General features: G+C 47.8%; 6 protein-coding genes across 6 annotated transcripts; 5 read left to right on the top strand and 1 right to left on the bottom strand.

The window, feature by feature from the left end:
- Positions 1-661: 661 nt before the first annotated feature.
- On the top strand, positions 662-1840 carry N7481_006952 (fungal specific transcription factor domain-containing protein; the record flags this gene model as incomplete). The annotated part of the gene is made up of 1 exon (XM_057266171.1): positions 662-1840. One exon carries the CDS (start codon positions 662-664, stop codon positions 1838-1840), a length of 1179 nt encoding a protein of 392 aa, XP_057120372.1.
- A 1016-nt stretch (positions 1841-2856) lies between these two features.
- On the top strand, positions 2857-3552 carry N7481_006951 (O-methyltransferase; the record flags this gene model as incomplete). Its single annotated transcript, XM_057266170.1, has 1 exon — positions 2857-3552. One exon carries the CDS (start codon positions 2857-2859, stop codon positions 3550-3552), a length of 696 nt encoding a protein of 231 aa, XP_057120371.1.
- A 767-nt stretch (positions 3553-4319) lies between these two features.
- N7481_006950 (tetratricopeptide repeat protein) lies at positions 4320-7178 on the top strand (the record flags this gene model as incomplete). The annotated part of the gene is made up of 3 exons (XM_057266169.1): positions 4320-4377; positions 4461-5464; positions 5523-7178. 3 exons carry the CDS (start codon positions 4320-4322, stop codon positions 7176-7178), a joined length of 2718 nt encoding a protein of 905 aa, XP_057120370.1.
- A 1655-nt stretch (positions 7179-8833) lies between these two features.
- Positions 8834-10474, top strand: N7481_006949 (F-box protein; the record flags this gene model as incomplete). The annotated part of the gene is made up of 1 exon (XM_057266168.1): positions 8834-10474. The coding sequence occupies one exon, from the start codon at positions 8834-8836 to the stop codon at positions 10472-10474; it is 1641 nt and encodes a 546-aa protein (XP_057120369.1).
- A 2439-nt stretch (positions 10475-12913) lies between these two features.
- Positions 12914-14077, top strand: N7481_006948 (uncharacterized protein; the record flags this gene model as incomplete). Its single annotated transcript, XM_057266167.1, has 2 exons — positions 12914-13370; positions 13437-14077. 2 exons carry the CDS (start codon positions 12914-12916, stop codon positions 14075-14077), a joined length of 1098 nt encoding a protein of 365 aa, XP_057120368.1.
- Positions 14078-15224: 1147 nt separating this feature from the next.
- On the bottom strand, positions 15225-16358 carry N7481_006947 (WW domain protein; the record flags this gene model as incomplete). Its single annotated transcript, XM_057266166.1, has 3 exons — positions 15225-15346; positions 15436-15935; positions 16324-16358. The coding sequence occupies 3 exons, from the start codon at positions 16356-16358 to the stop codon at positions 15225-15227; spliced, it is 657 nt and encodes a 218-aa protein (XP_057120367.1).
- Between the last annotated feature and the right edge of the window lie 698 nt (positions 16359-17056).

Raw genomic sequence — 17056 nt, 5'->3', positions numbered from 1 at the left:
AAAAGACGGACATTGTCGTGCTTACAATGCCGACGCCGAAAGTTGAGATGCGATCGGAGCTACCCTTCTTGCAGTCGATGCCACGGGCAACAGATTGAATGCATCTTCGAGAATCCACCGATAAACCACAAAAGGCAGATTTCCGACAATAATCACTCCCACTTGGAGCCTCGGGCTGACACGCTAGCTTCGCCAATCGCGATACTTACGCCGCCACAGGGCCAATATGCCCATCCAGCAACAATCAGAAATCCTATATTGGAAGCCCCGCAGAGTCAAGGAACCTGGGGGCTTTTAGGAGAGCAAGCGATGAACCCCTTGGTGCGGGAAAGACCAGCTATAATGTCAGATTCGCTACATCTATTGGAGCCCCCAAAGCCTCGGAAGAAGGAGAATGTCATTTTTAGAGGCAAGAATTTCAAAACGCAATTCTACGGGGGAAGCAATCCCACGAGCTTGATTGGTGATGTAAGATCCATGTCTCTCTTCATTTTCGGATATTTTACGTGCTTAATCTGATTCTTGCTAGTTCCCCGAGCTCCGCTCATTTATGCAAGACAGTATTAAGCAGCATCCATCTCTTCCACGTGTCCAACGCGAACTAAAGTCTCTGCAAATCAAATGGAAGACAGAAAGGCAAAAAGTGTTCCCCGCAGTCAAAATGGACTTCCTCCATCTGTTTCCGAATGAAGAAACAACGAATCGCTTGATTCATGCCTACCTAGACACCGTCGAGACAACATATCGCATCATTCACGTCCCAAGCTTCTGGAAAGAGTATCAAACCTTCCTACTGGACAGAAAGGCTACCAGGCCCGCATTCGTTATTCTTATGCTTCTGATGATGTCCACCGCGAGCTGCCTGTCGGAAGAAAAAAGCACCCACGTTGGTGACAGCGCCGTGGTACGTGAACGTGCGGCGTTGTGGATTGAAGTATCCGAGCGCTGGCTTCAGAATCAAAGCCATAAGCAGATTTATCTAGCCATATGGCAGATTCGCTGCCTTTTACTACTCTCCAAACAGGTCAATGTGATCAAGAAGAAACGCATCTGGACGGAAGCAGGCACTCTTCTTAGGCAGGCCATGGCTGCAGGATTTCACCGAGATCCGGGGAATTTGGGTCAAAAGTGCACTGGCTTCGACCATGAGATGCGACGACGACTATGGGCTACCATAACCGAGCTAGAACTTCAGGCATCGATTGACCGAGGGATGCCTTCGGCCCTTGCTGGTGTCTCCTCGGACTGTGCGACGGTTCAGAATATTGATGATGATGATCTCATAGATGAAGCTGACGATACATCTCGCTCGAAGGACTGGGACCTGTACACAGACAGCTCGTATCTGCATGCTTCAAAGTCTAGCTTCGCACTTCGTGCTACGCTGAACTCGCTAGTCAATAACCTCGGTCTCCCGTTGCAATGGGAGCAAGTCGTGGATTATGAAGAGCTAGTAAAGGCCGAGCTCGAAAATCTCCCAGCTTGGATGCGATCGTGTCCTAGTGATGGTGGAGGGGCGCTATCTGGGGCAATTTTACAAATCCAGCTCCAACAGCTTTTAATTCTTTTGCATATGCCATTTGCCAGGAAAATGGATTCCAATTCTCGATGTTCTGTTTCTCGGATGATATGCTTTCAAGCAGCACAGAAAATTCTCGAGCAGGTCCGGCAATTACCCCAGCATCAGTACTCGTTCATTCTACTCTTTCGACAAGAATATTTTCGAGCAGCTTTGGCAGTTTGCCACTGTGCATATATATCCCATAATACTCCAGGTACTACCCAAAATTCCCTCCGAGTCCCTACCTTGGGCAATCGGCAGCTAACTCCAACAATCTAGGTGATCTGTTCGGCATAAATATTAGACCGTCCATCGAGTATCTTGAAAATTCCTTGCTTTTATTTGAAGATAGAATTACACGCCTCGGCACTGATTTCACACGATATTGGTATATTTCTGCTGGTCGATCTCTACTCAATTCAGCCATGAGTCCATCAGATGAGACCAGACAAAAACAGCAGGCAATTGAGCATGTTGCGAGACAATACCACCGAATTCGAGGCTCTCAAGAGGATTTGATATCCGTGAAGATGATGGTATGTATTTGGGAGATCTTTGCCAAAGACAAACATTAACTTCAACATACACAGCTCAACTTGACAGAATCACCACCGGCCGGGGATCACAATGCCCTGGCAGCGCTTTACCACCCGTCATATGATTATGAAGCAGTTAACCCGGTATGTCTTAGAGAAATCGATCTAGTGACAATACCGTTGAATATTTGATATCTAACACCAGTCAGGTTGATTTCCCTTTGGAGTCTCTGGAGGAGGAGTTCTTTTTCGGTGATCCGGCTGCCTGGACATTCTCGAATTTCGAATTCATTTAACCCAAATTCATTTAAAATATTGCAGAAACAATGAAAATTTTTATGGACACAAATTTAGCCCCCTACAAGCTCCAAATGTTGCATCTGAGTAATTTCTGAAACTAGGCAGCTTGTATGAGGTGACTCGGAGAGTAAGTTCCGAGAGTCAAAAGGCGAAACTGGTCAATCACCTCTTAGTACATTGGAACTTGAATGCACGTGTTTTGCGTTATCAGATCTCGGGGCTATCGGAATATATAACGGGAAAGCTAAAATCACAGGCCACTCCTTGGCAAGTTGCATCCCCTGCTCGGAGATTGTTGCAGGCCCGAGATCTAAAGCCGAGACGCTGATTCATACAGATCAGAGCTTTGTATAAGAATGACCAAAATCCAGCAGAAAATGAAATTTCTAACAAGCAACACACTCCATTCGAATCAAGAATAATCCACCTTCCAAATAGTCAAGACATCTAATCACCACAATGTCCTCCAAATCAACCGATCAGACAAAAGTCGTTGACGCCTACATCAAAGAACATCTCATCGGCGTCGACGAAGGTCTCGAGCATGCCTATACAAACAGCACCGAAAGGGGTCTCCCAATGATCGCGGTCTCTCCAGCTCAAGGAAAATTCGCATCGCTACTTACAACCATCGGTTCTGCACGCAATGTGCTGGAGATCGGCACTCTCGGGGGATACTCTAGTATATGGTTCGCGAAGGCCGTCAAGGGGCGCGGGAAGGTTACCAGTATCGAAGTCTCGCCGCATCACCGAGATGTTGCCATCGAAAATCTGCGCGCCGCTGGTGTAAAGGTGCCTGATGAAGTGGATGTTCTCCTCGGAGCAGGTCTTGACGTCCTCCCGACGCTGGTAACAGAAATAGAAAAGGGAGTGAGAGAACCGTTCGACTTTGTGTTTATCGATGCGGACTGGCCTAATCAGTGGAATTACTTCGACTTTGGCGTGAAAGTGTCTAAGGGTCAAGGGGCTGTGATCTACATTGACAACGTTGTTCAGAACATGTTGGAGAGTGGAATTGTGGGAGAAAATCAACGAGACAGGGATGCTGTTGATGTCATTGCTAAGGCTGGAGCAGATGATCGGGTCGATGCTGTTGTGATGCAAACAGTTGGATCGAAGACTCATGATGGATTTCTGCTAGCCGTTGTGAAATAGTCTTCTGCTAGAGGACAACCAATGCATTCAGAATTTAAGGTATCTTGATTTAGTCTATATGAATACCGTTTCCATGAACTGACAGGGAAATTAATTATGCTGGGAAATATGGTGTTCTGTTCTTCTGACCTTCGCTCCCAGAAACACTAGTTGCCAGCAGTGCGATTATCGTCGGGGAATGTGAAAGAGCAGAGGAGCAGGGTGAGATCGAATGGGCCAGTCGGCCTGAGCATTGAGGTGAGCGATCAGGCTGCTCAGGGCGGCGGGGTGACTTAACTCACCCTGTGCTCTGGGAGCCAATCACTTCCTGTGGCGGCAGTTTTACCGTCACCATTAGTACATGTTTGGTAAGTATTCATTGGATGCGTATCGTCTCATCGGTGAGCAGTTGTAATGGACTCAATACTCAATCTAGATTGCGTGGCTCTATACCAGAAGAAGTAATTACAACTTTGAGAAAGTGAAACTATCTGTTCTGCAATTGACTCTGGATTTATTAAGCATCACCTCCACGGCTGAAAGCTTGGCGACCGAGTGGACGGGCTGTGGCTTACTCCCATTGGCTTGGAAACCCCCCTCATTTCGAGCAGCTGAACTTAGCCGCTTGTCGGTTGGGCATTTTTCCAGCCCCCCTACCTCTGTGTTTTTATTTGTTCCCCCGATTTGTTCAGTGGTCAGCTTGTCTTTAAAGAAGCGTTTTCAGCACCGCGCAGAGGCAACAGCGGCTCCACTTCAATAGCTCACAATAAACATCGGCACATTACCCGATGTCTGCTACTGAGATTAAAGAGGACTATAACCTGCAAGAGGCGTGGGACCGGGCGTGTGGGTCATTCGCTCAGACAACCAAAGTCGATCTCACAATAACGCCAAAATATACTGTTGACGAGGTGCTTGACCAAATCCAGTCAAATCTCGATCAGGAGGAAATCGATCTGACACGATCGTGAGAAAGATGGATCTCCTGAATGAAACACTTAGTGACGATGAGATCTCCGACCTGAATACTCTCCTCACCTGGGTCGTCTTTGCCAAACGCTCCCTCAGCCTGCAGGAGCTAGAGTCAGTCCTTTTTCTTAAGACTCGGGAGTCTTCTCTTCGACCACTAGCGGAGAAGATCACGAACCAGTACTCCTCGCTGTTTCGCATCCTGGGCGAACCACATCCCGTCACCAAAGTCACCCCGCCAACGTCACAGGTGGTGCTAGTCTCTGACTCCATCGAGGAATTTTTACGAACAGAGTTGAAATCACACGACTCCGAAGATGCCCAAAACTTGAATCTTACTGAAGATATCAATGAGGTTGAGGTAAGGGTTGTCCGGCGAGGTCTGGAGTCCGTTTGCGACCCGAAGTTATTCAATAAATTCGGGTCTGATGATTTCTTCCAGCGGAAACTCAAAGGGAAGACTGCTCGCATTGGAGTGGATGTTGAAACAGCGGATCTGAGAATCGTGGCAGATTGCTTAGAGATCATCTGCTCTAGCAAATCGCCAGATTCAGCTCCGTTGCTCGATTATGCTATCGCCTGCTTCGCTGACCATCTTATGGATGCCGATCCCTCTCTGACACAACCACAACACAAAAGGGCACTCGGTCCTCCGTTAGTGCAACTCTTTGCAGACGAAGCTACTATTAGGCAGTGGTGGACCACGGAAAACTCCTGGCTTCGGGCAATGTGGATCTTCGACGATGAATATACCGACGTCATATTGAGATGGTTCCAAGACTCTGCCTTCACGAAGAATCTTTCGAGTGATCAAAACAAGTGGGTGAGAAGTCTGAGTTCCAAGTCTGAGCCTGATGCAGATCTTCTCGAACACATCGCTCGGTTCTTGGGGCGCAGATGGTTACAGGAAGGCACGGATGGCATTATTTACGTTTTCGCTGCGATACACGGGTATCTCACAAAGGTACGACCGGCACAGCTGCTATCAAGAACAAAGTACCCGAGGGCTGACCGGTTCATAGATTGAGAGCCGAAATAATTCTAGCGTCAATCGATTCAATATCGATTCAGAGATGAAGGACATCGAAACCAGTCGGATTTTCGACGCTGCGCAATGGGTACAACGCCAGATTGGATTGGATAGATTGGGCTATGAAGAGACTCGTAACCTGGCACGCACGCTCCGAGAACTTGGCAGACACCCCCAAGCCATTGAACAATTCAAGCTCGCGTCCTCACTCCAGAGTGTCAACTGGCTCTCGCAATGGGGGCTAGCAGACTGCTATGCCTCCCAAAAGGAGTACAAGATGGCAATCGAAATTTTGGAGTCGACGGCAAAGTCAATTGAGTCCGGCGAAATAGCAGACGCTGATGATGCTAAAGAAGAGCTCTCTTGGATATCGCGCGATCTCGCTGAATGGAACAAGGAGGCTGGTAATACCGATCAAACGTGCGCAATTTACAAGAGCATACTTCAGGACCGGCCAGATGACTACGAAGTGACGCTTTCGTTGATGATGTTCTTCCACGAGAACAGTGACTATCAAGGTCTACTTGAGTTCCTACAATCGCGCAAGGACTCGACAGATAAGACGACTGGACTAGATCATCGCACGGAAGCGTTCCATGCTAACTACGACAAGGAGAATTACCATGAAGCTCTCTTTGCGCTAGCTTACAATACCGAAAGTTTCGAAATCATTCTCGAAAGTTACAATATAGCGGTCAATGCTGCAAAGAAGCGATACAAAGAAGGCAGAAAGGCTGGCGATATCGCCGAGGAGGAGTTTGGGAGGGTCTGTCAGGCCCTACTCATGCACAGGGTTGCGCTTCTATGCTATAACAACACCACCAACATCGCAGAGCACAGGGAGTTTGCCATCCACCAATGGGTACTTATTCTGCAGATGGATGAGCCCAGTGCATCGTATCTTCCAACTGTGAAATCGACGGTTCGCAATAAGCTGTCGATTGTCTGTTTCCAGGAAGCTCGACGCGATCCGGTTACTGCCGCGCAGTATCTGGAGCATCTCGAGCAGATGGCGTCTTTGAGAAAGAACAATTATAGGGAAGAGGCATATGAGGAGACGTACCCAATGCGGCTCATTTCCCGATGGCATGTGCTGCAGGGCGACGAGCAGAAGGCCAAGGAGGCTTTGCGGGGTCCCGTCAAGGTTTACCTTGACCTTCTTTCAGACGAGGATCCGCTCAATGACTGGCAGGGCTATCATGGGTTGGCAATGCATCTGATGTTTGCAGGTCAGGATGCCGACGCCCTCGCCGCATGGTCTTTAATTGCTCCACTCGACGACATGGGGACCGTGGGGACTGAGGATAATTCTTCAGAAACAGATGGCAAGCCAGCTGGGCTTCAAGGCCCAATGGATGACAGATGTGATGGGCGTTGTAGAACCAGGTGGACGTTCGCAGACAATATCTACGTGTGTAGAGACTGCGACTATGTTGAGTTTGATGAAGGTTGCTTGAAAAAGCTCCGAGAAGGAACCTCAGCCCCTGGGATTTGTGGAAAGAACCATGAGATGCTGCATGTTCCATCGTATGATGCAACCGAGCGCGAGAAGATCGGCGCGGGCAATGTAAAGGTTGGAGAGCATGTTCTTCCAGTTGAAGAATGGCTTCAGCGGCTTAAGGCAGAATGGGCGATCAGATCAGCATAATCGCTGGGGTAGTATAATATACAAGACTATCATGTTTTGAAAGAGATAGTTGAAGAAATATTTGGAGTTACTTCGATCCCTAAGATTTAAATCGGAGCAACCTTAATTGTGATCTGTAAAGCAAAAAAGAAAAGCTAAGACATGCCATACATTGTCCGGTCTATATGCCTCCAGTACTACCAAGTTTGACCTGAACGCAAAAGGTAGAACAGCGGAGACACTTCCGGGCGTTTAGAGATGTGGAGAGTTTTCTGAGGCGGTGCCGGGTGAGAGGAAGTACGTAACCTCGAACCCTGTGGGTCCTTACATCCATCTTTACGCCTTCCCTAAATTGCGGGGCACAAGTACCCTAGGAACAGCAGTTCCCAGGAACGAAGTACAGGATCCTGGAGACACCTCCAGAATCCCACAACGAAGAAATTTTGGTGACACCAGGCCCCAGAGGAGGGCTGGGGGAGAGGGAGGGCGGGGTTACCAAGAAGAACAGGAATTACGACAGGTCTACGAGACCGGTGGCATGGTCCCGGGGGACCCTAGGCAAATCCTCTTTAACGAATCTGACGACGGCGAACCAGCGCCGTACAATAATAGCACGGAGGCAACTTACCCATGCCACAGTGAAGATTGCGCTTGATATTAATGCCCAATCTTTAGGGTAAATCCATTCTTCAGCATGAGCGTGAATCCACCGTCCGAGAGTAGATTTCTCGGCTAGCTTACGGAAATTAGCGTGCAGTTACCTATGTCGATCGCAATTGCTGCACAAGATAAATACCTAATGTAGTAGGGGAATCGCTCTGGTGATGTCAAGTGACATTGTAGGCCTTTAGGCCTTACGTTCATGCAATATATAAGCCCTCGATGATAGTTAACTTACCAACCACCTTTCGGGTCAATGTTATTTTCGTTATTTCGGATGCACGCTGCGGTTATGCTAAGGGCTCGAATGCTCTGAATGCTGTTTTCTCAGTAGGGCGCCGCTTTGTCTACTGCTTTCCTGCACTCTTCGAGTGTGGTGGTTTTGTCCTCTTGCGATCGACCCGTCTGCCAACGCGGACTGCCAGCGAGCGTTCCCATCTTTCACTAAGTAATTATTCGCTATGATTAAATGTTGGACAATCAAGGCTGACAATCCTTTTCGGCGTCGAGCCAAGCACACTGCAGTTGCAACGAGTCATACCCACACGGCTGCGGTGCTGATTTCGATGATTTCTGAACTGAAGACTATCCTACCGCAATAACATCTCAGTGGTGAATGAGAAACTTAACAAAATAATAATGAGATGAAGAGTTTTGGAACAGTCGGACTTATGGGAAATCCGAAGCCAGGTCCTAAAGGGACTCGTAGGGTTAATAAAGTGGATTTCCCGAGTGATTGAGGGATATCCTAAATAAACACTGCATAACTGCCCAGGTGACAACCAAAAAATTATTGGCATTTCTATATTGCATATCCGTAGTAGAAGTCATTCACTCGTATAATGAGTCATAATTGAGGCTTGGCCAGCTAGCGGCAGCAAGTGGGGGCCAATTATCTCCCAATTGTGACCACTCACCGAATTCGAGATTTCGGCGGTCTCACTCTCTTAAAAGGCGATGAAGCCTTCAAAATCTCGACAGAAAGCCAGAGCTCTTTGAATGAAGCAACAGATAACATGGCACCCAATATTGTTGCATCGATATCCAACCTACCGCCCGAAATTTTGACCCCGATCTTCCAACTCTTGGACCCAGCCAGCCTAATATCGCTCAGCCAAACAAATGTCCATTTGCGACGTGTCATTCAACCAACGAAGCTGGATTTATGCGAGCGGCTGTTGTTCTTCGAATCCACACAACAAGGAGGGAACACTGTACCGGTATACGACTCAAGGACCAACACAATCTACCCTGAGTGCTCCAATAAAACTGAATGGAAATCGATGTTATGGGCCTGTGGCGACTGTCTCCGCATGTTGCCTCATACTGCGTTTGACAACCATCGTATTTTCGGGCTAAGCTACCGAAAACCTATCCCTGGCTCGCCTATGGTCACCAGATTTACGAGTTGGGAACCGACGAGCATAGGACGAGACCTTACTGCAGATGAAGCTTGGCGCCTAAGACACCCTGGCATCGAGAATAAGATTGAGGTATTCCAAAAGAGATACAGACTTGCTATAACTTATATAAATAAGTATATAAGCTGGGGTGAGCGACAAGCTCGATTAGCCCAATTTCAAGCATGCGGAATGGCCGCCTTTGCGGAGATGTCGATCGAAGACTTTGATGATTTATCAAAGGACGAAAGAGACGATTTGTTAAGCCAAGAAGCATGTCTCATCGAATTTACGCATTGTGGTCTTATGCGTCACCGACGCAAATGCAATGAATGCCGGTATCAACAAGGCGACCTTAATACTCGACCCCCATGTATGGGCTCTCCCAAAACCCCCGCCGTTCGAAGTCGCCTTCTACGGTGCGAATCTAGAGCCGACAGATATCTTCCAGGACTAGCGAGATGTCTGGTTATCAAGAATCAATCGTTAGATCAACCAAGTTTTGCTGTCTCGCCGGGTGATACCGATGATGAACACTCATATTTGACAACGTACATGATTCGATGCCCGGGCTGCTCGACATGGAAAGAGTTACATTCATTCCGGCCTGGGAAGGATTGGCAACGCGACTATCAGCGTAATCCTTCTGTGCATTGCACAGATATGACAGATGAAGAAATAGGTCCACAGGAAACAAATAATCAAGAGGAGCTTCAGAAGTGGAACCACACCTCGGAAGACCAAGAGATGTTTGACGATATGCGCTGCAACAACTGCTTTGTACAAGCCTATGGTCGACAGGAACTCGGAAAGCTCTACATCCCTTTGCTCGAAAATTATATTGGGCGGCAGAAGAAAAGGTTGGTTGCGGGCATATATGAGAAATTGAGCAACCTTTCGGAAATATACTTATGTCCTTCTAAATGGAGGAATGAGGCATATAACATAAGTTGTGGATATCATGGGATAATCGGATCCAGTGAATCTAGCGATGAGTTTTTTTCGACGGGGATGCTATCTTGTTACAAGGCCATGATCAAATTTTTGACTCGCACGAAAAATGGGGGGAAGAAAAATAATTGTCGCAATTGGCATGGTATGGAGGGTCAGGTGGACGGCATGCGAAAGGATTATGAACAGAGGATGGCGCAGTTGGAATGGATCAAAGACATTCTTCTTCAAGTGAAAGAGCCGGGTGCCATTGAGAAGACGGTTGAGTGGGCTCTAGGTAATACTACTAGACTTCTATACTTCTAGAAGAGATAACTCATGGTAAAGTAATCATATCCATAAGATACACAGGCTAGAAGACTCGGAGTACAAGGGAATAAAAACCAATTGAAGAGTTTCTAAACAATATATTTCACCTTCTATTCATAGTCAAGGAGAGCCACACACTAGCGCCTTAAAATTCATTTCAATTGCTATCACCTTGGATGATAAATCCCTCGCCACGCCCTGAATTTTCTATCAGTTCCACACGTACACTCTCTAGCTCCTTGTATATTGACTCCGGGCCAGCATTCTCTTGGAGATGTTCAAAATCAAGAAGTTTGACCCCCTCTTCCGTTACAAGAAACTTATATCGGTTCGCGTCCCCATGTAAATATCCTAATTCATGGAGTTTCTCCAAAACTTTTTCACAGGTACTCAGATCCAGGATGGAAGCAGTGCGTCCTTATATTGTCACTAATAGAAACCCCATGATGCGTCCATTCTCGTGAAGATGACCGAGGGATCGCGATGACAGCCCTGAACCCTCAAGCAGCTGATAAGCTCTCGTTTCGCGTTCGATACGAGGAGACTCCCATTCGAAACGGGCTATTCTAGCGATGATGCTGGTGACTGGCGATTGGAAGAGAATTGGAAGGATCGAATGTGAGACAGCTCCGAAAGTCATTGCGGTGAGCAGTTTAATTTTTTTTAACTCTAAGCAATTAAACAGGGTTTGATTGCATTGACACTTGACATCGGCTAGTGTTCGGTTCGAAATGAAAGTTTTCAAGTCGCCGCTAGTTCCGTCTCGCGAGATGTGAGCTACTGTCCACTCATCGTACCAAGAAAGTCTCGGCAGGGACTGAATATGGAATGAAATCGTATCTCCGTCGAAAGTTTTAAGAGCTATGATGATATATCTGACTGAATCTCCGATTCGCAGTCGATATTTACTCTCAAAAGAATCGGTATCATCCACTTCAATAGACAGGACTTTCGGAGGCATTGACAACTCTGGAGACATATTCGCCGATGGATCCCTCCCTATGATTGAAAGTTAGGCTTATAATATATGTTTCGAAATTTCTCTTGGCGCTTCGGTGTCTCGTATGTATATTTAATAGAGAATTGCTAGTCACATATTATGTTCTCTCAGGGATCAACCGACATTCTTCGATTTCAAATTATTATTGGCGAATGCCAATCAGGGGATTCTTCGCGACTGATTGGCTTAGTAACAGCGGCTGGGCAGGCCAGTGAAATTCCTGGACCTACCAAAAGAGACTCTAGCTTAACTATTCTCAAATTACAGGGGTATTGAACTAGATAAAAGTATCCGAGCCTGGTGGCAACACAAACGTGTGCCTTCTCTGGGATATATTCTGCGGCGACGTTGAGATACAGTCTGACATTTTGTGGCGAGTCTCTGTTCAAGCCACCAAATAAATCATGCTATATGATCCTCTAATTCGAGCAGCTACCCAGCACGAGCAATACGGACTGCACTTGTCGTCTAAAAATGCCGAAAGAGGCTTCCTCCGAAAATGATTAACTGCCGGGGCTTTCTTTTACTCTTTCGCAAATTTTAGAGTGTTCTTCATATAATTTTAAGTACTTTCTTTTTTCTCTTATCCTTTTGTGGGTTCCGATCGTCCGCCACAGAACGTGCAGTGAATAGGAGGCATGACGCACGAAGGATCCTAATAAAGAGTTATTATTGAAACTAATTGGTGGCATCTGGCTCCCTTGCTCCATGTTCTCCTATATCACATATAGCTCATTTACCCCGCTCGTTCCCAGTTTCGCCGCTGACTTTTTTCTTATGTTGGAGCAAAGTTAAACAGTCACACGTCGGCCCGTTCCGTTCACGGCCCGGGCGATTATCAGCAGCCCACACAAGCTTTTCGGATAAGCTATCTCCATGATCTATGGACTTCAAGGATTGAAGAGAAAGCAGTTGTTCGTAGCAGTCCATATACTGACTCATATTGCATTTCAAAAACTGACACTAAATTGCCATTCACTGCACAGATGACGTGTTCCGGTCGCTTTGCAGGACAACTCATACTTGCATTACCTTGCTTCTCCCCCTCCCCGGCTATATTAAATGTAGTCGGGCTTCTTCTCTCGCCATTATCTTTCAAATGTTTCTTGTATAATCTCTTGGGGATTACTTGATAGCCAGCAAAGTTACAGGAAGACTGAAACATGGCAAAAAAGAAAACGAAGCAGCGCAAGTCCAACGAGGTGCCTAGGCGGCCCCTCACCTCAGAGATCTCTCCCAAAATTGACTACCATCGGCCTTTGTCATCGTGAGTTCTTGAATGAGTTATAATAGGCGTTTTCTAACCTATTCACTGGCCCTACGAATTCCCTCTTGTTACCCTCATGATAGGGAGTAAGCGATATGGCATTCCCGCTCAGTTCCTTCGGAATCATCCAAAATTCACCGTGGCATCTCTTGGATTATCAACTATCATCATGTCTGATGTTGATGAAGACGTTGGGCATACTGTAGTGCACTTCTTATACACAGGCGGCTACGAGACAGTCAGTTCGCCTCTTGACGAAGGCACATTAGATCTCGCCAGAGAGTACAAGAGGAGCGTTTTAGTCTACCAGGCGTCAAGGACTTGGGGCCTTACTGATCTTGAAATCCTTGCTCAGCAAAAGATGCAGCAATTAGATAAGGAGCTTCCTGTTCTTGAATTACTGCGGGTAATGAGGGATATTTTTTCAAGTCTTCCTGTAGGTGAAACTTGGGTTCCAGGTTACATTCAAGCGAACCTGCAGCGCTCACTAAAGCCTAATGATCCGGGGCTTGGTTTACGCGAGTTCTACGATATTATCGGCCAAGACCATCAGTTTGATAATGCGGTGATGAAAATGATCATCGAGATATTATCTATTCGCATTTTTTCTATGAAAGATCAGCAGGGTAAGTCACTTCTAGCAAATTAAATTTACGCTAATAAGCTGAACCAATGTTTTGCTATACTGTTAGTGAAGACACCGAACGGCATCATCTCAAATAGAACCCCTCTTCAAGGGCCTGTTTCCGAAGGGCCTGAGTCTTTTGTCGAAGAGCCCGAACCTGCCCCTGAAGAGCCTGGGCCTTTTTTCGAAGAACCCGGGCCTACCCCTGAAGACCCTAAGCCTGCACCAGAAGAGACTGACTGTTTCCCCGAAGAACCTGAGCCTTTTTCCGAAGAAGCTGGGCCTGCCCCTGAAGAGCCTATGCCTGCCCCTGAAGAGCCTATGCCTGCCCCTGAAGAGCCTATGCCTGCCCCTGAAGAGCCTATGCCTGCCCCTGAAGAGCCTAAGTCTGTACCAGAAGAGACTGAGTGTTTCCCCGAAGAACCTGAGCCTTTTTCCGAAGAACCCGGGCCTGCCCCTGAAGAGCCTAAGCCTGCCCCAAAGAAGACTGAGTGTTTCCCCGAAGAGCCTGAGAAAATTCCCGGGGAGCTCCCTGCTGAAGCGGGTAGCGGACTTTGGACCATCCCTCGAGCATCTGCTAAGATTGGCGACTGGCCGCGCGCTTCGTTGTTGCCCGAAGATACGCCAAATGCCGAAATACAAGAAGCTTCTGGCCAGGGCCACATAGCGAGGATTTCATGCTCAGACTTGACTCTGTATGAAAATTAGGAAAATCTGTCTTCTAAGAGAAGAACTAAAAGGGCTAGGAAGCTTAGGTCTAGAGGCCTTCCTGTCCCAAGCGAGACCGGTTTCATTTCAATAGTTGCAGGTTGAGAGTGATTTGAAGGAGTTTCAGCCAGGCAATTAAACCATTTACTTCCTATTCATAAATTCGTTAAGTACCAAAATGGATAACTTGATCTGTAGGTAAAGAGGTAATCCTTGGGCTTGGGGCGCTCCTTGGTTTAATGGAGGACAACAACGATCATGAGCGGCTTCTACCTATTCGACTACCCTAATATGATTGGTTCGATGTTACTCCTTTCTCCACTTTGGAGTAGCTCCGTCGCATCGTCAGTCATGCTGTCTTAACGCTTTCATGATCGTTGCGTGATGCCGGCTATGGTCGGCCGCCGCGATGGCCGTTCAATATCGCTATGTTACGCCTGGCCGCCAAACCATCTAAAAATGCAATAAAAATTGAGCAGCATCTACCTCCTATCTAGAAATAGCTCTGATAGTGTTTATATATTATAAATATGGTAAGTGGTCGTATATTGGCTTCTTCATCAAACTTGTCATCTCGATCGTCATAAGACTCGTCATCTTCATAGTCATCCTCATCATCGGAAACAGCATTCTCAGATTCCAGTTCTTCAAACAAATTACCAATAAGATAGAAAAACTCAGGAGCCTCGTAAAACTCAGCTGGCTCCAGGAATCTGCCAAGATCTCTTTACCTCAAACTTGTCGAGATCGCGTGGCTCCAATCAACCCCGGAATACGATGCGGGGCAGATGCATCCCACTCTCGTCGTTATAGGCCGAAACAGTGGATGCGATGCAATGCGCCAATATTTTGCTGGCGAGATCCAGATGGAGGGGTTTCTGGTTTTTTGTCCCGGTGTTTATTGGTCTGGCCAAGGGAGGTCGAAAATTTCGAACCTTCCCAGTTCCGTTTTCTATAAGGCTGAGGTCAGTTCATCTGAACTGTAGGGCTGAAATCAGCCACTTCCGCGTTGATCTACACGGAATACCACATCTACAAAAAGGATATTTGTAATCATTCGACTCGAACTGCACAAGAAGAATTTCCGCGCCAATGCGTTGCACTTAAAACAAAAGAGCTAATATCCCCGAATAAAGACCTGAGCCTCCTAATCATCGTAATACTCCTCATCATAATCAGCCTGATCCTCACGACCATCCTCGTACGCCTCACGACGCATTTCATTCTCCCGCTCCTCCTGCTCTTCCTTATCAGACGAGTCATCGGAGTCTGCAAAATTATATTAGCAACAAGTCTCGCTCCATATATTGGGGACCTCAACTCAATTGAGGTTTGGTTTAGTTCCCGGAAATACGTACTAACTTCATGCTCAATAACAGCACCCGCAATACCACCAAGTGCTAAACCAGCCGCACCAGCCGCAAGGTATTTACCCGCATTACTAGACTTCTTCTCCTCCTGTGGGGGATACCCGCCACCGCCGCCATAGCCACGCTCATCATATCCGGACGGGGGAGGACCGGAGGGCGGCGCATAATATCCGCCTTCGGGGGGAGGCACACTGCGCGAGCCATCATAATATCCGCTGGGAGGACCCTGAGGTGCGGCGGATGGGAAGGGTGATTCCCATTGCGAGCGGCCGGTCGCTTCTTCGACCCAGAATGCGCGCCGGGTTGAGGGCTCCCATTCTTGGTGCCAGCCTGGTGGTGCGGGTGGGGGTGGGTTTGGCGGGGGACGGGCGCCGGGTGGAGGGGCGCTGTAGGGGCTTCGGTCGTAGGGGGGGTCGGCTGTCGTACGGTGCTGGTGGAGGTTGTTGTTGGCCGTAGCCTTCGTAGGGTGGGGCTTGGTAGGGACTGCCCTGTGGGGGGGCGGTTGTAGTCCTGGTAGTAGGACATTGTGGGAGGGAGATGGATGGATGAGAGGAGAGGAGAGAGGAGAGAGGAAATGGAAAGAGAGGGAGGAGGGAGGGTTTATAAGAGGTGGTGGAGTGGTGGAGTGGTGGAGTGGGGAGTCGATGTTGGTGCTAGTGTTTTGTTGGTAACTGTCGACTAGACAATATCGATATAAAAGACTAGACTAGACTGGAACAGAACAAAACACTGGCACTAAGGGGACTTTCATCCGGGCCACTCCGTTGACTCCACCCGTTCTTAGCGCCAGGAAAATGGTGGAGGGTGAGAGTGGAGGTTGGGAATGGAGGTTCAGGGCCAGGCAGATCCATTCGTGAGACAACCGCTGCTGCATACAAACAGCTGAGCAGATGCGGGTGGAAAGATGGCATGGGATGAAATGAAGTGAAACGCCAAGGGCTGCGTGTTACCGTCGGCTGATATTGTCCTGTCAATTGTAGATGTAGTCTGTAGGTACCTATGTATACTAGATCAGATGGATGCGGCTATACGGAGTAGGGAGTCTTAGATACAGACAAACAAACCCCTAATTCCAATCCATGGTTGGCTCAAAGCTTGACGGCGGCTAATAACGTGGCAGCCTGGAGATGGAACAAACCCTAACTCACCCCTATGCAATACAATATGGATCCCTAGCCACACTGCCACACTGCCACCCCTATCACTATTACAATAAACAAAGGGGCATCCTGTTGAAGGTAGCATAGGCATTCTGTACTCTGTACTCTGTACCCCTCCTATGAGAGAATAAACCCTGCCGATGCGGAAATCCCGCAGCTCCACATCGGCTGTCAGGAGAGAATTCGGTCGAATCATTTCATGCCATGCCTCCCTTACGGAGTATAGGGCGGACCAGTCAGGGCTGCTAGCGTGCTTGCACAGCCACTCGGAGTGGCACACGTGGCGCAGTTACATTCGGAGATGGTTGGCATCGGCTTGGCTGGGTAGGTTGGGTCGTTGGGCGTGGAAGTGGGCTGTTTTGTGGGTTGAGTGGAGAGAAGGTGTAGAGTGGAGTTGGAGACGGAAGTTGAAGGATGAGGGCGACAGATAAAGATGAGGGGTTTGTTAC

The sequence above is a fragment of the Penicillium waksmanii genome (genome assembly GCF_028829765.1).
Source record: "Penicillium waksmanii strain IBT 27052 chromosome Unknown utg000007l:1.0-4314555.0:1.0-4317578.0, whole genome shotgun sequence".
In the NCBI taxonomy this organism is placed as follows: domain Eukaryota; kingdom Fungi; phylum Ascomycota; class Eurotiomycetes; order Eurotiales; family Aspergillaceae; genus Penicillium; species Penicillium waksmanii.
Note: the sequence above shows the minus strand (reverse complement) of the source record. Positions and strands in the feature narration are given on the sequence as shown.